Below are 24,338 nucleotides of genomic sequence, written 5' to 3'. Positions count from 1 at the left end.
TTCTTTGGGCCACTCCCACAGCATATGGAGGTTCCCAGGCTAGGGGTCGAATCGGAGCTGTAGCCACCGGCCTACGCCAGAGCCACAGCAATGCGGGATCCGAGCCGAGTCTGCAACAGCTCACGGCAACGCCGGATCGTTAACCCACTGAGCAAGGCCAGGGATAGAACCTGCAACCTCATGGTTCCTAGTCAGATTCGTTAACCACTGTGCCATGACGGGAACTCCTGAGCCTCTTATTTTAATTTTTAATTTTAGTTTTTCTTTTTACAACTGCATCTGCAGCATATAAAAATTCCCAGGCTGAGGGTCGAATTGGAGCTGCAGCTCTGAGCCTACAACACAGCCACGGCAACACCAGATCCAAGCTGCATCTGCAGCTTGCAGCAACGTTGAATCCTTAACCCACTGAGTGAGGCCAGGGATCAAACCCGCATCCTCACGGACACTGAGTTGGGTTCTTAGCCTGCTGAGCCACAATGGGAACTCCTAGCCCCTCTTTTAATGCTCATCCTCCAAACAGAGATGTTCTTCAAGGTGGAAAACTCTGAAATAATCCTCATGGTTTCATATTGATAAGATCACCTAGAGACCCTCATGGTCTCTATCTCTGGACACAATGATTCCTTTGTTAATTATTGGGAGAATCAGGAGAGGTGATTAGTTAACTAATTTGAACCATTATCCAGAGGAGACAGCAAGAACCTGAAGTAGGTGGAGATGAAACAGAGTGAACAAATAGGAAAAACAATGTGTAATTATGAGCTTTCGGACCTGGAAATTGGCTGATACAGGAGGTGAAAAAGAATGACAGATGCAAAAGCAGTGATAGACCCAGTGATCACAAGTTCAGATGATAAGAAAGCTGATGGTGAGAAGGAAAGGCAGGAGAAAAAGTTTGTTGTGGAGAGTATTGTGTGTGTGCGAGAAGGAATCTGATTCTGCACTTGGGTTTTAAAGTATGGGTGGGGTAGATGGAGATCACTTAGGTGGTGGACGATTCTCAAAGTGAGGTCCCCAGATTCACAGTGTCAGTATCACTGGAGAATTTGATATCAATGCAAATTCTTGACATCCTCCCTTCCACCTCCAATCTGCTAAAGAAACCCTGAGGTAGGGCCCAGCAAGGTGTGATGTCACTAAAATTCAAGAACCACTGGCCTAGAGTAGCTCTGTACTTAAACTTTACCATGTATCACAATCACCTGAGCCAAGACATGGAAACAACCTAAATGTCCATCCACAGATGAATGGCTTAAGAAGATATGGTATATATACACAATGGAATACAACTCAGCCATAAAAAACAACAAAATAATGCCATTTGCAGCAACGTGGATGGAACCAGAGACTCTCACACTGAGTGAAGTAAGTCAGAAAGAGAAAGACAAATACCATATGACATCACTTATATCTGGAATCTAATATATGGCACAAATACACCTTCCCACAGAAAAGAAACTCATGGGCTTGGAGAATAGACTTGTGGTTGCCAAGGGGGAGGTGGAGGGAGTGGGATGGATTGGGGATTTGGAGTTAATAGATGCAACCTATTGCCTTTGGAGAGGATAGGCAATGAGATCCTGCTGTATAGCAGTGGGAACTATATCTAGTCACTTATGATGGAGCATGATAATGTGAGAAAAAAGAAAAGAATGTATACATGTATATGTGACTGGATCACCTTGCTGAACAGTAGAAAATTGACAGAACATCGTAAACCATCTATGAAGGAGAAAATAAAAATCATTATAAAAAAAAAGAATCACCTGGAAATATTGTTTTGTTTTGTAAATAAGTTCTTTTGTATCATTTAAAAATTAGATTCTATATATAAGTGATATCCTATAATATTTGTCTTTCTCTGACTAACTTCACCTGTATGATAATTTATAGGTCTTTTCAAATTGCCGCAAATGGCATTAGTTCCTATCTTTTTATGGCTGAGTAATATTTCATTGTATATACCCCATCTTTTTTATCCTCTATCAATGGGCACCTAGGTTGGTTCCATGTCTTGGGTATTGTAAGTAATGCCACAATGCATATTGGGGTGCATGTATCTTTTTGAATTATGTTTGTCTCCAGATAGATGCCCACTGGAGAGCTTGTTAACTCTTCTGAGCTCAGAGTTTCTGATTCACTAAGTTGGGTTGGGGCACATATTTCTCACAACTCACATGTGGTTACAATGCTGCTGGTCCAGGGACCGCATTTTGAGAACCACTGGCCTAGAGATCAAAGACAAAAGAGATCTGAACACTAGAAATACTGATTTAGGGGTCATCCATATAGCAGAGGTGGTAGTTCAAATCTTGGGTTTCTTTCTCAGACAATTGCAGATGTCTCCTAATGAGTTTGTTATAGCCTTTTAACAGGTCTCGCTGCTTCGGTAATTCCCCAATCTATTTTGCATACAGAAATCAGAGAGCTCTTTATAAATCATAAATTCTATTTATTTCACTAGCTGCATACAATCCTCCACTGGCTTCCCATTGCTTTTACTTGAAATCTCTACATAGCCTGATTGGTCTTGAATGATCTGGCTTCTGCCTTCCTCTCCAACCTATCTATCCCCTGTCACTTTCCCTCCCTCTCACTCTGCTCTGGAGACACTGATCTTCTTTAAGATCCACAAACACATCACATTCTTTCCTACTTCAGGGCCTCTGCTCACACTGTTCTCCTACTAGAAACACTCTACTCCAGCTCTTCGGACCACGAAGTCCCCCTCATCCTCCTGATCTCAGTTCAGACGTCACCTTCTTAGAGACATTTTCCCTCCTTGTCATCCTTTGTAATTTATTCCTACTTAACTCTCTTTGTGCTCTTTATCACTCTTGTCACAATCAGCAAATATCCTATGTGCCTGTTTCCTTGCTTATCACCTGTCTCCCCCTCTAGATTGTAGGCTCCTCTGATGCAAGAACTTGTTGACTGACTGACTGAATGAAATGTAGCAAGTCATATTCTGTTTTTTTTTTTTTTTTTTTTTTCCGTCTTTTTTGCCTTTTCTAGGGCCACTTCCGTGGCATATGGAGATTCCCAGGCTAGGGGTCGAATCGGAGCCGCAGCCACCGGCCTACATCAGAGCCACAGCAACTCGGGATCCGAGCCATCTGCAACCTACACCACAGCTCACGGCAACACCGGATCCTTAACCCACTGAGCAAGGGCAGGGATGGAACCTGCAACCTCATCGTTCCTAGTCGGATTCATTAACCACTGCGCCACGACGGGAACTCCACAAGTCATATTCTTTATGTTCCTATTGGTTCAATAAATACATGTTGAACGAATGAATTGAAGAGAACAGAGAAAGGAGGCATCAAAAATCAGTGCAGAAACCTAGGGCATATCTGTATTTTACCAGAGTTGGGGGTGGAGGAGAAAAGAAGCCCAAGGAGAAAAAGAGGAGGAGTCAGAGAGGTCAGGCACTTTCAGAATAGCACCCCAACCCCAAACTAGTGAATATAACAAAGAAAGAAGCAGATTCACAGATATAGAGAACAAAATAGTGGTTACTGGGGGGAGGTGGGAGGTACAAATTGTTGGGAGTAAGATAGGCTGCAAGGATGCATATGGTACAATTGAAGACTATAGCCAGTACTTTATAATGACTGTAAATGGAGTGTGACTTTCAAAAATTATCTAAAAAATAAAAAATGTAAAAAGTCAAGAAAGAACAGTGCCCTAATTACCAATACAAAAGATGTATGTACATACATATGGACATATATAAGGACAGATATCTAAATGTTTATATCCAGCTGTATGAATAGACATCTGGAAGAATACCAAATCAACTGCCATAAAATAAAGTTTTAAAGAGGCAGTAGTTATTTTTTTCTTTTCATTTCCTATATTTTAAATTTATTCCTTCAAAAATTTATACATTTTTTAAAGGTAAAGAAGCATCATTTATTAATCCATTGCCAGATCTATGAAGAGGAGAGACTGAGCACTCTGACCAGGTCAAGGGTCGAGAAGATTATTCATGGGCAAGAAGGTGTTTTTATTTTACTAACACAATCCAATAGGTGAATTACCACTCACCAAAGTTGCTTCATCATCATTTCATTTAATCCTCAGACAAAAATCTCAAAAGACAGACAGGACAGCTCTCACTATTTGCAGAAACATGATGAGGAAGCAGAAGTAACAAGCATAGATTGTGCTTTCAGGAAGTCTGGTGGTATTTCTCATTACTAATTTCATCTGAAATAGTAGATATCTACTATTTAGATAGATGTTCTTTAAGGCCAACCATAATACGAGCAAATAGTTCCAAGGAACAATAGTAACTTAAAAACAGACCTCCCTAGAGCTTCTTAGGTTTCCTTCCTAAATCGAGTATTTGATTCCAATAGCATTAGAATCTGGGAAGATTTTAAAATACTACTTGGAAACAAAGGCCTTTAGCTTAGACTGTTTAAATGGTAACAATTCATTTTTCCCTCCGGTTTAATCAAGCTACCAATCTAAGTTTCAAGGAACTTCTACATGTCAGCATTAGGCACGATCTGCCATTTGCTTCTAACATCTGAACCATGCTCTGATGGACCAAATATAGAATCTTTTATTTGTCCAAATAGCAAACATTAACGTGAAGTCCCTAGAACTGAGTACATAGAACGGGTAGAGATACTGTTGGAGAAAAATGCAACGATTGGTCAGGATGTCAAAATTTCTACCAAATCTGCTTTGGTTGCCTACACCCATTAAAGCTCATAGTTGGAAACAGCTTTTCCTTCACAATCGCAAATCCTGGGTCCTTGGGATTGGGATTACTGCAAAATCAACCTCATGAAATAGGAAAGAAAGAAGTGAAAATCTTCTTGAAAGTGTTTTCATTTCATTACTACAACTCCACGTGGAAATGATAGTTTACCAAAGTTCTTTTCATCATCATTTCATTTGATGCTCAGCATCTCAAAACACAGGCACAGGCAGCTCTCTTCATCATCTCCTGAGGCCCAGGGAGGTCAAGTTGATTATCAGCTATTATGTGGCAGAGCCAGGACAGGAATTCTGGGCTTTGCTTCTACCTCGACAGAGTATAGCCTAACCACACTTAGAGATGCTTTCTTTTCTTCCTTCCTTCTTTCCTTCCTTTCTTCTTCCGTTCCTTTCTCCTTCCTTCCTTCATCCATCTTCCTTCCTTCCTCCCTCCCTCTCTCCCTCCCCCCTCTCTTTTCATTCCCTTTCTTTCTTTCTTTCTTTCTATCTTTCTTTCTTTCTTTCTTTCTTTCTTTCTTTCTTTCTTTCTTTCTTTCTTTCTTTCTTTCTCTTCCTTCCTTCCTTCCTTCTTTCCTTCTTTCCTTCCTTCCTCTTTCTCTTCCTTTCTTTCCCCCATCAAAGGAAAAAGATCTCTCTCTTTGTGCTCTCACATTGCACCAGCAGGGTGTTTGGCTTGTGCATGCTGGGTCACCTTGCAAGAGTCATAAAACATAAATACTGAATGACAAACAACACTTGCATGTACTAAGATATATGACAGAGGCAGTAAGCATTCCAGAATTTCAGGAGGAAGAGAAGGAGACCATTAACCGTTATGGCTTCAATTCCTGTTAAATATTTGCTTCACATAGTCACTTTCTCCAGGTTTACAATATATTTAAAAAATGTCAGTGGTACCTCTAGGGCTTTATTGATTCTTAGAGGATTTTGAAATATGGCATCCATGATGGATGAGACATGAATCATGATTGTCTACACAGTTTATAACACAGGTGATTAAACTAGGGAAATGACATATTGGGCAATTAGACCTAAGGGGAAGAATGGTAACTTGGCTTTGTTAAGACTAATTTTTAAAAAGTGAGTCTTGTGTTGGGAGTTTTATTAATGTTATTGAGATTATAAGTAGTAGCTTCCTAAAGAATGGATAAAGAATAAAGCTTGGAAATAAGCTGAATAAACTAAATGAAAGAATACTTTCAGAACAGCTTACTTTAACATTTAGCTTAATTTAATTTGTCATAACAAAAGATACACACACACACACAAAATGACAGATACCTAAAAGTCTATATCGGAGTTCCAGTCGTGGCTCAGCAGAAACAAATCTAAGTAGTATCCATGAGGACACAGGTTCCATCCCCGGCCTCGCTCAGTGGGTTAAGGATCTGGCGTTTCCCTGAGCTGTGGTGTAGGTCTGTGGCTGTGGCGTGGGCTGGTGGCTTTAGCTCTGATTTGTCTCCTAGCCTGGGAACCTCCATATATACAGTGGGTACAGTCCTAAAAAGACAAAAAAAAAAAAAAAAAAAAAAAAAAAAGGCTAGAACTTCCAATCTGATTTGAAAGATGTCTTCCCATAAATAAATAAAGTCTCTATCTAGCTGTATAGATGATCATTTATTAGTTCAAGTAGACTACTGTACAAAACATCCTGCTTCAGTTATGTATGTACATGTAAAAAAAACATTAACTAAGGTTTTATTCCTGTTGAGCAATGAGAAACTGGTGAAATTCTCCATCTGAAAATTCTGATGATACTTTTCTCAGAGCCCAAATATGATGGCAGTGAATTCATAACTTGAATATCCAATCTCCCTCTGCTGGGCAGACAGCTCGTTCTTGCTTTCTGTCCCACTTCTCTTTTTCATTCCGTTACAAATACCCAGTCACAGACAGATAAACAAACCTATCACTACAAAACTCAGTCTAACAACGGTTTAAAGTGTTCCGCCATGCAGACCCCTGTACTAGGTACGATCGGGGAAAAGAAAAGCACAGGGGAATCATGCACAATTCCTAAGCCTCCTTGTCCTTTCTGAGTATGTCTTTGAAAGTGAGTTTGAATCAGTTCTGACACTTATGAACTCCATTTCCTTGGTACCTTCCTTGTTTTCTCTGTACTTTTTTTAAAAAAAAATCTTAAACTGGGAATGATAATAATACCTACCTTTATGAGGTTGTTAAGAGGATTCAGTGGGATAATGTGTGTAAAATATTTTCAACAGAGCCTGTCATAGAGTAAGCTATTATTATCATTATAATTATATTATTATTTTGAAGATCTTGTACTCAGGAAAGTGTAGACTTAAACATAGCTAGGTCTAGGAGTTCCCTTTGTGGCTCAGTGGAAATGAATCCAGCTAGGAACCATGAGGCTGTGGGTTTGATCCCTGGCCTCGCTCAGTGGGTTAAGGCTTTGGTGTTGCCATGAGCTGTGGCATAGGTCAAAGACACAGCTCGGATCCTGCGTTGCTGTGGCTGTGGTGTTGGTGGGCAGCTGTAACTCTGATTGAACCCCTAGCCTAAGAACCTCCATATGCCGCAAGTGCGGTCCTAAGAAGCAAAAAAAAAAAAAAAAAAAAAAAAAAAAGCTATGTATAATAGATTTAATCAGCACATAAAGACATAGTCAAAATGCTCCACTAAATGGGTGTGTGTGTATTTAAAACCACAATGCCCTAAATTTAGCCCTGGGAAGAAAAGAATAGAACAAGCAGAGCTGATCATTTTTCCAGGTTCTATAAATACTATCCCCTTTTGCCATTAAATGAATAATGATGTCTTCAAAACATCAGTTAGCTGCAGCACAGAATTATATAAGGGAGAGTTGGTCTCACTTTTACATTCAGCAAGTCAGCCAGAATTTCAGAACAGAATGAGAAAGTGGAACAAATAGTCGTTAAAGGTCCCCTCTATTTTCTGAAATTCTATGATTCTGTAGTCAAGGTACGTGATGGAGTTTCCAGAAACATAAAAATAAGACAATTTAGAAAACTAGCATTTTAAAATGATAGTTCCCACCCCCTGTTTCTCCTGTGTTTCGTTTTCCCTCGATCCTTCGGAAAACTGGTCTTGGATGAGAATTAACATTCACTTCATGAAGGAAGGAAGAGAAGGTATTCGGAATAAGTTGGGTCACCAAGAGAAGGGCTCTATTAAAGTCTTTGGAGAAGTGAATTATTTGTTGATTTGATTTGTAGTCTAAAGGAGTGTCGAGGAAGAATGGAAGCCATTCGCTATCACGTATTATAAAGACATTAAAGAGAAAAGCATTGGGAATGATTTTTGGGAGTAAACAGGGCTAAGTACTATATATTAATTAGGGTGGGGGAGGGCAGATAAGAAGAATGTAAATAATGAAAAAAAAAACACTGATGTTTGAAATTTGCTCAAAGTAATCATTAAAAATATTGGCGAATGCCAGCCAAATCTACTTCTTCCTGTGGTGGTGAACAAGTATAAGAAGCTCCTTTTACATGTTCTGCTTTCTCATTTGTTTTTCATTCATTCATCAAAAATGTATTGATTGTTCATTACATACCATCCATGACTAAGACAGACATGGTCCCCGCACTGAATGAAGCTTAATTTTTTAGCAACAGAAATGGCTAGAGAGGAGTTCCCATTGTGGTTCCGTGGGTTAAGAACGTGACATCGTGTCAGTGAGGATTCGGCTTCAATCTTTGGTCTTGCTCAGTGGGTTAAGGATCCAGCTTTGCTGCAAGCTGTGGCAGAGCCCACAGATGCAGCTCGGATCTGGTGTTTCTGTGGTTGTGGTATAGGCCTGCAGCTGCAGCTCCAATTCAACCTGGCCTGGGAACTTGAATATGCCTCAGATGTGGCTGTAAAAAAAAAAAAAAAAAAAAAGAAAGCAAAAGAAGAAATGGGCAGAGAGAAAATAGAAGAGGCAAAAGAGGAGCCTGGATAAGCCAGAGTGAAAAGCCATTTTTTTCAGAATGATAAAAACTTGCTGTAGTAATCCAGTAATCTAGGTTTCTCCACTATACCCCTCGGTAACAATCTGGGCATATTCAGCTGATCTCGGTAGTAAAATAATAGCATTTTTAGAAAATGTAAGGCCATCAAAAATAAATAAAGATCCAACTCTAAAGGGGAGAGATCTGACAATATTATCCTCTTGAAAAAAAAAAAAAAAGATCGGTGTAGTATAATTTGGTTGTGATGGATCTTTTTTTTTTCCACCTCCCAAGGTGGATTGTGTGGTGCATCAACAATTTAAATTATTCCCCAAATTGGACCCTGACTCTAGGAAGCATAAAGGAAGTATTTTCAAAAGAGGTCATTGCTGAAACAAGTCCTTTAATCAACAGTCAGAGGATTTATGTAGTTGATGGTGCCAAACTTTCTTCTTGAGGACAATGATGGTGTGTCCCTCCCCTGGTCCCCATCCTCAAAAGGGTAAGAGGATCACATGAATTTTTAAATGCAGATTTTGGTTTACAGAGTTCTTTTTCATCTTCTGGGAAGTGATTACCAGACTTAATCAAGATTCCTCTGTGTATCATTAGCTAATTTTAGCTTCCTCCTTTTTTTTTTTTTAATTGAATTGAATTTTTTTTTTTTTTTTTTTTTTTTTTTACAGGGAGTTCAGCAGAGACCAGTTTTCAGTCCTCTGTGGATTTCATGTTTTTCTGTTCCAGCCTTCAGGGAAGCTAAATTTAAAAGTAGGAAAATAGTAATTAAAAGTGATTAGGACAAGAAGTTTTGGTGCTATGAAATGTGGACTCAATTCTCCCTGTCACAAGCTGAACTGAGCGGCCGTTTTTGGTTTTGATTATAGCTTTACTTGCTATTTTAATAAACATGAGCCAGTATTCAAACTTTTAATATCCTGCTGCTTAACTATTTCCAAAGAGCCATCCAGCTCTCTTAAACAGGCTTTGTTTTAAAATTTTAATTTGTTTGGCTCAGTCTCACCTTCGAAAGTTGTAGCCTCACGGTAAACTCTTTCATAAGTTGATTTCCAGAATCATAAGCCCTTCTTTCTTTTCCCCTCCCAACTAAGTGTTTCCTCATGTGCCAAAACTGTTGGTGCTGACAGCTTCCTTGCCTTGTTTTATCTGGTTCCCACAGTAAGCCTGAGAGACAAACCCAAGAATGTATCCAGCGTTGACTGCATGCATCACGACTCCGGGGATACTTACAACTCCTCTAGGAAGCGGAGACTGTGCAGAGGGTTCGGGGGCAGCTGACTGATGTTGTTCATACTGAGGTCCCTGGAGAGGAAAAGAGGCAGCGTGTGAGCAGGGGCGTTTGCCACCACAAGGAAATCCAGCTGTTCAATTCACACATTTTCAAGCAGTACAGCCCAAGGAACTCATTCTTCTGCTTGACACATGAATCGCTCTTGTGCATCTTAAATATTCCCTTCCTCCAACTTCTACCCACACCTCCCCCCAGCCCTTCATCATGGGCTTTCAATCAAATAAGGGACCCTGGGATGCGCTTATATGGAATTCAAAGTGATTTAGACCATTCATGGCCATGGTTGTAATTCTTCATGTTTAAAATGACCTGAGCAGGACAGCAAAGGGAACAGACATAACTCAACTCCAGACATAACTCAACGTCGGGTCCTGCTCTAAATGTTGTGACAAAGAGAAATGTCTTCACCATGCCACTCTGGAAGCCCTGTTTCTCTGGGACTACAAGTACCTTGTAAAAACAAGTGTTTTGATTCAAAGAAACTGAAAACAAAACAAAACAAAACAAGACAAAAAGCCTATTCCGTCCTTCAAACATGTTCCTTTTGCAGGTTCTCAGATTGCATTAAATAAGTGAAATGAACCATAAAACAAGGGTGTAATGTGATCCTGCTCTGGGGCACACTTCCTGCTGGGCTGCACAGTAGCTCCTGGCACAGGAAACAACAAGCCACTTTGGGCAGAACTCAATCAATTTTTGTTTTAAGAGAAACTCCGTGTAATCAGATTTTATTCTGTTTTTACTTCCCTGTTCCTTTACTATCTCCCACATAACGCCACAGCATCGCTGGTATCTGCCATCCGTATCTCAGAGGCCAAAAGACCAACTGCTAGAGAGTCTACTTGAGACCAGCTGAGGCTTCAGGTTAACAGTCAGCTGAAGGTTGACTTAAAAAATGACTTGCTCAAACCTGAAGATTCAGTCCTGATGTCATTATAATCTCAGACTTGGCCTTCATACTTAAAATGTTTCTTGAAGGAGTTCCTGGCGTGGCTCACTGGTAACGAACCCAACTAGTACCCATGAGGATGCAGGTTTCATCCCTGACCTCACTCAGTGGGTTAGAGATCTGGCAGTGTTGTGAGCTGTGGTGCAGGTCTCAGATGCGGCTTGGATTCCGTGTTGCTGTGGCTACGGCCTAGGCTGGCAGCTGCAGCTCTGATTTGTCACGTAGCCTGGGAACTTCCATATACTGCTGGTGTGGCCCTAAAAAGACACACACAAAAAAATGTATCTTGAGATAAGACAAGGAGCTTCTTTTTATGTATAATTATTATTATTGTCTTTTTTTAAGGCTGCACCCACGGCATATGGAAATTCCCAGGCTAGGGGTCGAATCAGAGCTGCAGCTGCCAGCCTACACCACAGCCACAGCAACACTGGATCCGAGCCACATCTGTGACCTACATCGCAGTTCACAGCAACGTTGGATCCTTAACCCACTAAGTGAGGCCAGAGATCAAACCCGCATCCTCATGGGTTGGTTACTGCTGAGCCAATAGGGGAACCCCATTTTTATGTATTATTTTGTTCACTGCAGCACTATTCACAAAAGCCAAGACGTGGAAACAACTTAAATGTCCATTGACAGACGACTGGGTTCAGAAGATGTGGAATACACAATGGAATACAACTCAGCCATAAAAAACAACAAAATAATGCCATTTGCAGCAACATGGATGAAATCAGAGACTCTCATACTAAGTGAAGTACGTCAGAAAGAGAAAGACCAATACCATATGATCTCACTTATATCTGAAATCTAATATATGGCACAAATGAACCTTTCCACAGAAAAGAAAATCATGGACATAGAGAACAGACTTGAGGTTGCCAAGAGGGAGGAGGAGGGAGTAGGAGGGACTGGGAATTTGGGCTTAATAAATGCAAACTATTGCCTTTGGAATGGATAAGCAATGAGATCCTGCCGTTTAGCACTGGGAACTATATCTAGTCACTTGTGATGGAGCATGATAATGTGAGGAAAAAGAATGTATACATGTATGTGTGACTGGGTCACCTTGCTGTGCAGTAGAAAATTCACAGAACACTGTAAATCAGCTATAATGGAAAAAATAAAAATCACTATAAAAATTTTTAAAAATTAAAAATAAAATTGATTTAATTGGGAGTTCTCATCGTGGTGCAGCGGAAACGAATCTCAACTAGGAACCATGATGTTGCGGGTTTGATCCCTGGCCTTGCTCAGTGGGTTAAGGATCTGGCTTTGCCGTGAGCTGTGGTGTGGGTTGCAGACTCGGCTCGGATCCGAGTTGCTGTGGCCCTGGCGTAGGCTGGCAGCTACAGCTCCGATTTGACCCCTAGCCTGGGAACCTCCATATGCCTCGGGTGCGGCCCTAAAAAGACAAAAAGAAAAAAAAATTGATTTAATTGACATGTAACATTGTATTAGTTTTAGGTGTACAACATAATGATATATGTACATATTGTGAAATGATTACCACAGTTAAAATTTTTTTTTCTTGTGATGAAAATTTTTTAGATGTACTCTTAGCAGCTTTCAAATATACGATACAGTATTGTAACTACATCACTATGCCATACATTACATCCCCAGGATTTATTTCTCTTATTACCGGAAATTTGTATCTTTTGACCACCTATGCCCATTTCACCCAGGAGCTTTTTAAAAACCCGAATAATTCCCATTACTCAAGTGGACACATCCACTGCATCTAGCCAGCAGATTTCAGTATTGATAGCTTGGTGCTTTTATCAAATATTAACTTTCAATCAGTGATGCCAAGAAGTGAGGGACCATTCACTCTGTGCCTTTAAAAAGTTGCTAGTATGTACAGGGAATATAAAATCCCTGCTAAATGTTTTAGAGTATGGCAAACCCCCAGAATTATTCATTTTAGTATGTTAGTGAACAATGACATAGCTGGGTAACATGCTATGTTCTCAAGCTAAAACTAAACAATGCCAAAAACATAAACTAAAAAAAACCTTTGTATTGTCTGTATACTAAAAATCTGATTTAAGGAGTGTCCGTCGTGGCGCAGTGGTTAATGAATCCGACTAGGAACCATGAGGTTGCAGGTTCGGTCCCTGCCCTTGCTCAGTGGGTTAACGATCCGGCGTTGCCGTGAGCTGTGGTGTAGGTTGCAGACGCAGCTCGGATCCCGCGTTGCTGTGGCTCTGGCGTAGGGCAGTGGCTACAGCTCCGATTCAACCCCTAGCCTGGCAACCTCCATATGCCGCGGGAGCGGCCCAAGAAATAGCAACAATAACAACAACAACAACAACAAAAAAGACAAAAAGCCAAAAAAAAAAAAAAAAATCTGATTTTGGAGTTCCCGTCGTGGCTCAGTGGTTAACCAATCCAACTAGGAACCGTGAGGTTTCGGGTTCGATCCCTGGCCTTGCTCAGTGGGTTAAGGATCCGGCGTTGCTGTGAGCTGTGGTGTAGGTTGCAGACTCGGCTTGGATCCCGCATTGCTGTGGCTCTGGCATAGGCCGGTGGCTACAGCTCCGATTGGACCCTTAGCCTGGGAACCTCCATATGCCGTGGGAGCGGCCCTAGAAAAGGCAAAAATACAAAAAAAAAAAAAAAAAAAAAATCTGATTTTTCCCTGGCATTGTTTAGAGAAGAGAGCCAAATAACTGATTAGCAATTTCACTTCCTGCTGCAGACATTTCCCTGAAGTAGCAAGGCTGTTTCGTTCACCGAACAGGTGTGCATGCTTTACAGTGACTACATAACCTCAGCAAAGACTTGATATTTCTCAGGGATATTCATTTATTTTTATTTTTTATTTTTTGCTTTTTAGGGCATATGGAGGTTCCCAGGCTAGGGGTCTAATGGGAGCTGTAGCCGCCGGCCTACGCCACAGCCACAGCAATGCCAGATCCAAGCCACGTCTGCGAGACCTACACCACAGCTCACAGCAACACCGGACCCTTAATCCACTGAGCAAGGTCAGGGATCAGTCCACAACCTCTTGGTTCCTAGTCAGATTCACTCTCGCTGTGCCACAGTGGGAACTCTTTCACTTATTTCTAAATAAATATCCCATTTTTTTCCTAAAAGGATCTGGTTTGCTTTGGGAGCATGTTTATTGATAACTTGGATGAAACCAGTCTCAAGACAGCTGGTGTGGATGGCGCTGACATTCCTTTCCTCTCATATTTCCCGGTGTGACATGCAAAAACATTGATCCTGTCTATGTGCAGAAAGCTCTAAATGGGGCAAGGAAATTTACATATTAAGGAAAATTCATAAGCACTCCACATTATTTTATTATTTATTACCCTGTATACAGTACCTGGAAGTGAAACGTGTTTAAGCATTTGCTGTCAGGGTTCCCCCTGCAGAGTTTCATGGTAGGACAGAAAGTGTGCAGGTATTGTTGGAGTTCAGCATCTTGGGTTTGTCCTGGCCTTCCCATTCGCTAGCTGCATTATCTGGGGGAAATTAACCTCCCTGTGTGGGCCTCCTCATATTTAAACGAGGGTGTCTCCACATTCCTAGTTCCACACCCTGTGATTAGCTGTTTCCAATCAGGAGGGAGTGACTTAATTTGCTTCTTGAAAAGGAGAATACCTCCCTTTCCCAGCAGGAGTTAATAACTTCTCCTGTTAACCTGACATTGTGGTTCCTCTCAGAAAAAGAGCTCCTGAAGTCGTCTGCCCTCGGTACCTGTGGGTTTCACATCCTCGCATCTGGAGAGCTGACTGTTTCCACCAAATTACACCATTTCATAGAAGGGGCTTGGGCATCCTCAGATTCTGGTATCTGCGGGGGCTCCTGGGACCAATTCCCTGCGGACACCAAGGGACAACTCTATTGCTAAACCAATCCTTTACCACTTGTTTCTAATACAGGCCCTTCCTCTCTCCCTCCCTCCCTCTCTCCCTCGCTCCCTTCCTTTGTGTGTTTTTAGGGCCATACCCTCGGCATAAGGAACTTCCCAGGCTAGGGGTCAAATTCGAGCTGCAGCTGCTGGCCTACGGCACTGCAACAGCAACGCCAGATCCGAGCTGAAACAGCTCATGGCAATGCTGGATCCTTAACCCACTGAGAGAGGCCAGGGATCAAATAGGAATCCTCATGGGTTCATTACTGCTGAGCTACAATGGGAATTCTGGGCTGTTTTCTTTTAAAAAGCTGCTAACAATGCAGATAAACCTATAGCAGAAAATAACTTTTAATAACAATCTCAAATTAAATGAAATCAGCCTTTAAAATATAAATTCAAAGTGGGCAGTGTCAAAATTAGCTTGTCTGTATTTACCTTTTCTATGTGTACCTTTTGCTAGTGCTTCCCAAACTATCCATGGTAAAAGACCAAGAAAAAAAGTTCTTTTTTGCTGAGGACTTACATCTTTCTAAAATATAATGAAAGTTGTTATCAGAAAAGTGAAATAAAAACACAAAGCTATGGAGTTCCCACGGTGGTGCAGTGGAAATTAATCTGACTAGGAACCATGAGGTTTCGGGTTCAGTCCCTGGCCTCGCTCAGTGGGTTAAGGATCCAGAGTTGCTGTGAGCTGTGGTGTAGGTCGCAGACACGGCTTGGATCCTGAGTGGCTGTGGCTCTGGTGTAGGCTGGCGGCTACAGCTCCAATTGGACCCCTAGCCTGGGAACCTCCATATGCTGCAGGAGTGGCCCTAGAAAAGGCAAAAAGACCAAAAAAAAAAAAAAAAAGGCAACACAAAAAACAACACAAAGTTATACAAAATACAAGCCTCCATGATGTTCCATCACAAATGACTAGATATAATTCCCTGTGCTTGTGATGGAACATTATGGAGGATAAGGTGAGAAAAAGAATATGTGCGTGTGTGTGTGTGAGACTGGGTCACTTTGCTGTGCAGTAGAAAATTGACAGAATACAGAAAATTGACAGAACAACTATAATGGAAAAAATAAAAATCATTAAAAAAAAACAAAACAAAATATAAGCCTCAGTATTTTATGTGATTCAGAAGAAATTATTCAATTACTGTGAAAATTACTGTGAAAACCTTTACTCTCAAACCCTTACCTGTTGTGGATTGGTGAAAAAAAACCTTGGCTGGTTATGGGTACTCAGACCACTTTTTTAGCAGTGCTATTCTTGCCTTGTGTCTAGAAGAGCAAGACTTAAATTATATTTAGCCTGTTCAACTTTGAGTTAAACATGATAGAATGAGAATGTCTGGCTGCTAGAGAGGACTGCCACTCACCACCTATCAAGGAAGAAAATGAGGTTCACGGAGCTGAGTGGTCTCCAAGGCGCAGCGCAGAATTTAGTGGGAAAGCCCCTGGGCTGGAGCCTAGATCTCTATTTGCCCTAGGTTTTTTTTTTTGCTTTTCCTTTTTTCCAATAAACTTTCCACTTCTTACCAAAATATCCTCATTCTTAACTCTTAAATTATTTTTAAACTTTTCTTTTTTTTTCCCCTATAGTATTTGGTCTCTCTGACCTTGGAACAGATAGGAGCTTAGCAGCGAATGAAGGGGTCTTAATTTCCAAATCCTTGTATTATTTACTTTTTAAGCAATTATTTTTAAAAAGTCCCTATTTTGTACCACATTTGGCTCAAGGTTCAGTTTCCTAACATCAGTGAAGCAATGTAACGGATTTCTTTCATTTTTTTCATCTTTTGCCAAGATGTTGGAATTAATTTTGAAGAGCTGGCCACTAGGCAAAAAGATTTCCTCAGAATGGAGTATTCATTGTGATAAGACAGTCAAATATGTTCTGCCCTGTCTCTGACCCAGCTCTCATCTATGCTGTGTTAAGGACCACATCTAGAAATCCAGAACAAGATTTGCAAAATTCCTTGAGTTGACTATATACTGGAATCACCAAAGAGCTTAAAAAAATATTGATGCCTAAAATATTGATCCCACCCCCAGAGTTCCTGAATCAGTGGTCCAGTACCGGCACTGGGATTTCTTTTTTCCTTTGTCTTTTTAGGGCCACACTGCTAAAATATGGATGTTCCCAGGCTAAGGGTCCTCACCGTTGGCCTAGGTCACAGTCACAGTAATGTCAGATCTGAGCGGCATCTGCAACCTCATGGCAACACTGGATCCTTAACCCAATGAGAGAGGCCAGGGATCGATCGAACCTGCATCCTCATGGATACTAGTCAGATTCATTTCCGCTCAGCCATCACAGGAACTCCACGGGCACTGGGATTTTTAAAAAGCTTCCCAAGTTATTTGAATGTTCAGCCAAGGCTGAGAACACTGCATGAGAGAAGCTCTGTCTAAATTCCCACATGAGTGCACTGAGCTCTACAACTCACTCAAAATTTAGGAGGCTTAACATGGTTGAAGGTACTGTTTCTTCCAGGTAGAGAGTTCCATTTAAGCAGATTGTATCTTTCTCTTGAAAAAAATTTTTTTTTTTTTTTTTTTTGCTTGCAACTCTACTATGTTTTCTTCATTTGACAATTTTTTTTTTTTTTCTTTTTCCTTTTAGGGCCTCACCTGCAGCACGTGGAAGTTCCCCGGCTAGGGGTCAAATTGGAGCTGCAGCTCAGAGCTACACCATGGCTGTGGCAACACCAGATCTGAGCCACATTTGTGACCTACGCTGTAGCTCACAGCAACGCCGGATCCTTAACCCACTGAGTGAGGCCAGGAATCAAACCCGAATCCTCACAGTCACTATGTTGGGTTCTTAACCTGCTGAGCTATAATGGGAGCTCTTGATTTGACAAGCATTAATTGAGCACTAGTTGCGGGCAGGTCCAGGAACACATTGGAGAATAGTCTGAGTCATTTTCAACTTTTCCCTTTCCTATTATCCCTACATCCCTAAGGCACCCAGTGTTTGTTTTGTTTTGTTTTGTTTTGGCTATGCTCATGACATGGGCAAGTTCCCAGGCCAGGGATCCAACCCAGCAGCTATCCGAGCCTCTGCAGTGACAACGCTGGATGTGTAACCCACTGAGTCACCAGGGCACTCCCTTAAGGCGTCCAGAGTTAATTCTGCTACAAAGCTTGCTTCTGCATCTGGCTTCTTCCTTTTTGGCTGCGACCTTTTGCCAGGTCCTTGTTAAACTGATAACTGGTCTGCTCTCCTGCCTTCTGTGCCTTCTCATTCTAGGTCATCTCCTACACCCTGGCCAAGGAGGTCACACTGAAAAGTCCAACCAAAATGTCACTTCACTCAGAGCCACTACTAGCCAATAAGAAAGGCAGATGCTCTGGGGAAGCACTTCTCTGGGAGGAGAGGGTGGTAAATTAAAGATGATTTTCCTCCCACAGAAGCGGCCACCGAATGGGGTGAGTGGCTTGGCAAAGAGAGCTTGGCTTGGAGCTCAGCGTCGTGGAGAGACCCTGTGCTGGGCATGACCTGCACAACCATACTGGCTTGGGATCCCCCACCTGAGACCTTCTGCTGCTCCAGACCTTTTAAAGGAACCAAGGCCCACCCCTTCTTTTTTTTCAGCAGGGGGTGCCACACTTGTGGCATATGGAAGTTCCTAGGCTAGGGATCTAATTGGAGCCGTAGCTGCCAGCCTACATCACAGCCATAGCAACGAAGGATCCAAGCTGCTGCGTCTGTGACCTATATATACCACAGCTCATGGCAACGCTGGATCCTTAACCCACTTAGCGAAGCCAGGGATGGAACCTGCATCCTCATGGATACCAGTCAGGTTCATTAACTGCTGGGCCACAACAGGAACTCCAAGGTCCACCCCTTCTTAGGCTCCTCACAAATCTGGCCTAAAGCACATTTCAACCTAGATCTTATGCCACTTTCCTCTGTGCAACATATGTTCCAGTTACACTGAGAATCTTTGCATCTGTCTTTACACATGTGATTCTCTTTCCCTAGAACACATTATCCGATTTCCAAATGACGGCTCCTGTGCTTAACAGACCCCTGTGTGTCAGACACAATCTCGTCTCTGTCCAGCTTAGGGGTCCTCTATTTCAACCTCTAGTCCTTTGATATTTCCGGAATCAAAGGCTTGTCTTAGCCTAAGATCACACATTGAGCTCCTGGACCACTACCTCACCATCACCCTCCACTGTCTTTTGTTTCATCTACTGGCAGAGCCCCAGCTCAGGGAGAACACCACCATTCATCTTCTCTGTTATGATCTCAGCGTACTGAGTGCTACTAGCAAAGGAAAACTCACAAATGTGCAGATTAGTTGCTATAAATTCACGGTCTTTGTGGGCTCTCAACACCGCTGCACAATCCTGTTATTTGTTATGGCTCAATTTCTTCCCACAGGGACAGTTGCCAACCTTTACCACTTGCCTCAAACCTCTTAATCGACAGCCACTCCCATCGTGGGCACCTTCCCTCTGACTTCGTGTAAATAACTGGGATTCTTTAGACCAAACATGAAATGGGCCACATTTTTGCTCTCTTTTGTTCCCGGCGGACTATACCCATGCTTTTCTCTTGCTCATGGGTCCTCCAACCCCGGGATGCTACAGCACATTATTTCATCAACAATTTCTTCAATTTCCTGTATTTTCAACTTCTTTCTCTTCCCTTTCATAAAGAAACATGGTTATGTATGGTCCCTTTCATAAGGATACATAGTTAGATATTTTCCACAGCTAAAGCAAACAAAAACCCAGCTATTTCCATCTCATGTCTTCCTTTACCTGCTACCCACTGTGTCTCGTTCTCTTCTGGGTCATTTCTAGTCTCCACATGAAGTCTCCACTTCCTAATCCCTTTGCAACCCACACATTCAGGCTTCCATCTCTATATTCCAGGGACACTGCTCCTGTGATAGAAATAGCGATTTCCATGTTGTCAAATCTAATGAACATATGATTTACTGGACCTTTCTCCTGAACTAGACTCTCTCTTTCTGGAAGTTCTAGACACTACAGTTTCCAAGGCATCATTCTCGAAGGATTCTGGTTTTTTTTTTGTTTTGTTTTGTTTTTGTCTTTTTAGGTTTCACCCACCCATATGGAGGTTCCCAGGCTAGGGGTTGAACTGAAGCTACAGCCACAATGCAGGATCCGAGCCACATCTGAGCCCTACTCTACAGCTCATGGCAACACTGGATCTTTAACCTGCTGAGTGGGGCCAGGAATTGAACCCTCGTCCTCATGGATACTAGTTGAGTTTGTTATTGCTGAGCCACCATGGGAACTCCAAATAAAGTTATCTTTGAAAAATACTTTTTTTTTTCTTTTTTCTTTTTTTTTGCCTTTTTCTAGGGCTACACCTGCGGCATATGAAGGTTCCCAGGCTAGGGGTCTAATTGGAGCTGTAGCCACAGGCCTATACCAGAGCCACAGCAACGCGGGATCTGAGCCGAGTCTGCAACCTACACCACAGCTCATGGCAACACCGGAGCCTTAACCCACTGGGCAAGGCCAGGGATCGAACCCTCAACCTCATGGTTTCTAGTCGGATTCGTTAACCACTGAGCCACGATGGGAACCCCTGAAAAATACTTTTTACTGAAGCATAACATATATGGGAAAATGAATAAATCCTAAATGTCCAGCCCACTGAATTTCTACAATGTGAACACACACCTTGTAAACCAGCAAAAATCACTGCCGCCACCTCGGAAGTTCCTTCATGTTTCCTTCTACTCATTACTTCCCTCCCCCCAAAAGTAACCGGTCTGCTGACTTCTAACACTTTATACTAGTTTGGCTTGATTTTGGTCTTTCTGTAAAGGGAATCATACGGTGCATAGTTTTTTTCTAAAATATTTTATATATATATATATATTTATTTATTATTTTTTAGAGCATTTTTAGGTTCAGAGCAAAATCGAGGGGAATGTACATAGACTTTCTATATACCCCTCTCCCCTTTACACATGTATAGCCCCCCCTACTACCACCATCCCCAGCCAGAGTGGTACATCTGTTACAACTGATGAACCGACTGACACACCATAATCACCCAAAGTCTGGAGTTTACATTAGGGTTCACCCTTGGTGTTGTACATTTTATGGGTTTGGACAAATGTATAAGGACATGGATCCACCAATACAACATCATAAAGAGTATTTTCACTGCTCTAAGAATCCTCTGTGCCCTGGCTATTCTCCCCTCTACCTCTTGCCCCCACAATCACTGAATTTTTTCTTGTCTCCATAATTTTGCATTTTCCAGAATGCCATATAATTAGAATCATACAGTATGTAGCCTTTTCAGATTGGCTTCTTTCACTTAGTAGTAGTGAGCATAGCTTTTTGTGTTTTCCTAGCTTTTTTCACTCATTTCTGAGATTTATCCATGTGTTGCATGTAGCAATTGTTAATTACTTCTCAATGCAATGTAGTATCTCATCTATTGTTTTACTACAATTTACCATGGAACTGTTTTTTTTTTCTTTCTTTTTCTTTCTTTTTTATTTTTATGTCCATACCTGTGGCATGCAGAAGTTCCCAGGTTAGGGGTCGAATTGGAGCTGTAGCTGCTGGCCTACGCCATAGCCATAGCAGTACTAGATCTGAGCTACCTTTGCAGCCTATGCCGCATCTTGTGGAAGCACTGGATCCTTAACCCACTGAGTGAGGTCAGGGATCAAACTCACATCCTCAAGGTCACTGTGTTGGTTTCTTAAAACACTGAGCCACAATGGGAACTCCTCCACTGAACTACTGATGAACATTTGGATTCTTTTCAGTTTGTGGTTATTATGAATGATGCTGCTATAAACGTTCTGATATATGCCTTTTGTTGAGTGTATATATATATGTGCATATCTGCTGGGTACACGTCTAGGAGTAGAATGATTGGGTCTTGGTCCATCTCTTTCCCATCCCCAGATTCCAGAATTCCAGTCAGAACCCTGGGCTTATCTGGGAGGGGAGGTGAAGCCATTGCAATGGGATCTTTTTTTTTTTTTTTTAATGTCTTTTGTCTTTTTAGGGCCCCACCTGTGGCATATGGGGGTTCCCAGGCTAGGGGTCTAATCGGAGCTACAGCTGCTGGCCTATGCCACAGCCACAGCAATGCCAGATCCATGCTGCGTCAGTGACCTACACCATAGTCCACGACAATGCCGCATCCTTGACCCACTGAGTCAGGCCAGGAATAGAACCTGCAACCTCATGGTTCCTAGTCAGATGTGTTTCCACTGCGCCATGACAGGAACTCCAAAATGGGATCTTAATGGCCCTCTCTGCCTTCATTCTTCTCCCCATCCCAGTCCATCTGGAACTATCTTAATTTTTTTTCCTGAAGGATAAAGAAGCTAATATATTGTGCTTCCTTTTTTTCTTTTAACAACAACTCCATTTATTTGTCTAGAACTTTACAGTTTACAAAGCTCTTTCATGCCCACAAATCTGTCTCTGTATGAGGTATTTGAACAGGGATATTTGCAGCATCTGAAGATTATACCATAATTCACAACACTAATGTTCACTTGAGGAATATATTGTTTTTCTTTATGCTTAAAGAAAATCAAGCAACTGTTTTGTTTTTGTTTTTGTTTTTTGTCTTTTTGCCTTTTCTGGGGCCACTCCTGTGGCATATGGAGATTCCCAGGCTAGGGGTCTAATCAGAGCTGTAACTGCCGGCCTACACCAGGGCCACAGCAACGTAGGATCCGAGCCACGTCTGCAACCTACACCACAGCTCACGGCAACACCAGATCCTTAACCCACTGAGCAAGGGCAGGGACCGAACCACAACCTCATGGTTCCTAGTCGGATTCGTTAACCACTGAGTCACGACGGGAACTCCAAGCAACTGGTTTTAGAACTAAAACAGAGTTTCTCAACTTTGACACTATGGACATTTGGGGCTTGATAATACTTCATTGCAGGGGGCTGTCCTGTGCACTGCAGGGGTGTTAATAGCACCCCTGGCTCTACCCACTAATGCCCAGGAGCACCCCTCTCCTAGTTGTGACAACCAAGAACTTGATTGTTATGGGCTCAATTACATTCTCCTCTTCCCCCCAATTTTTATTTTGAAGTCCTGACCCGCAGTAACTCTGAAGGTGATTGTATTTGGAGACAGGGTCTTTAGAGAGGTAATTACGTTAAAAAGAGGTCATTAGGATGGGATATGACTGGTGTCTTTATACGAAGAGTAAGTTTGAACTTAGACAGGTACAGAGGGAAGACCACGTGAAGGCACAGGGAGAAGATGACCATCAACAAGCCAAAGAGAGAGGCCTCAGGAGAAACCAACCCTGCTGACACCTTGACCTTGGACGGCTGGCCTCCAGAATTGTAAGAAAATAAATTGCTACTGTTTAAGCCACCCAGTCTGTGGTACGTTGTTATGGCAACCCTGGAAAATGAATGCACAGACATGGCCAAAGAAATGTCCCCTAGAGGCAAACTGCCCTTGGTTGAGAGTCACTGAAGTTGTATATGTGAATTACACACAGGAAAAAACTATTAATTTTGCCTTTTGTGATGACAGAAAAAGTAAGGTTCCAATAACTTTTTTCTTTTTTTTTTTTTGTTTTTGTTTTTGTCTTTTTGCTATTTCTTGGGCCGCTCCCTCGGCATATGGAGGTTCCCAGGCTAGGGGTTGAATCGGAGCTGTAGCCACCGGCCTATGCCAGAGCCATAGCAAGCGGGATCCGAGCCGCGTCTGCAACCTACACCACAGCTCAGGGCAACACCGGATTGTTAACCCACTGAGCAAGGGCAGGGACCGAACCCGCAACCTCATGGTTCCTAGTCGGATTCGTTAACCACTGCGACACAACGGGAACTCCCCAATAACTTTTTTTCTTTGAAAGAGGGAATTTAGAAAAACTTTCCCTCCCTACTCATACTCTTTCATAATACAAATCCTTTCGGGCAGATTATTTTGTTACTTTATTATTGAACAACGAAAATATAAAGCAAGGAGCAGAGCAAAAGTTTCTAAGAACCTGTGTGTATATATCCCAAGGAGTCACTCTGAGGCTGTGTCACTGAGTCTTTTGAATAATTCTGGGGCACCTAATATTTCCATAATAATTACACAGAAAAGACCCCCAAAGCAATATTTCAAAGAAGGTCTTCAAAAAGCTTTCATTAAAGGAACAAGATCTATTTTATTTCACCCAGGCAGAAATTCCCATTGTTTTCCCTGCCCTGTGCAATAAGTAAGACATGGAAACATTCTGCAGTCAACATGGTTTCCCCATGGGAATCCTTCCATGTCAACAGGATGAAACCTCTCTCTCCCATCCACATTCTGTCTAATAACCTGAAGCTCACGCAGAGGCTCTAAGTTATTGTTTAAAAAGGCAGATCTGATCCATCATCCTGCCTCAACCCATGGGTTCAAAAGTCCTTTACTGGCTGCCTGTCATTTGCAACATGGAGCCTGTGTTGTTCTCTGGTTATGGTATGAGGATGGCAAAATGGGTTACAAGCTTGGAAAGAGGTCAGGATCTCAAGAGATGGTTCTGCCCCCAACTTGCTTGATGTCACTTTTAGGCTTTT

At 42.0% G+C, this 24,338-nt stretch overlaps 1 protein-coding gene across 2 annotated transcripts in view; it reads right to left on the bottom strand.

The window, feature by feature from the left end:
- The window catches only part of LGR5 (leucine rich repeat containing G protein-coupled receptor 5), a 132,655-nt gene that overhangs the window by 64,207 nt on the left and 44,110 nt on the right, over positions 1-24,338 (bottom strand). For both annotated transcript variants that reach the window (XM_021090898.2, NM_001315762.1), the window contains exon 2: positions 9,906-9,977. In XM_021090898.2, the coding sequence (XP_020946557.1) occupies positions 9,906-9,977 (72 nt within the window). The remainder of the gene's footprint in view (positions 1-9,905; positions 9,978-24,338) is intronic.

This window comes from Sus scrofa, chromosome 5 (genome assembly GCF_054392235.1).
Source record: "Sus scrofa isolate SSC_HxYL_T2T_F1_AM1 chromosome 5, Sscrofa_HxYL_maternal_Yorkshire_Landrace_v2.0, whole genome shotgun sequence".
Lineage (NCBI taxonomy): Eukaryota > Metazoa > Chordata > Mammalia > Artiodactyla > Suidae > Sus > Sus scrofa.
This window is presented reverse-complemented; position numbering and strand designations above follow the sequence as displayed.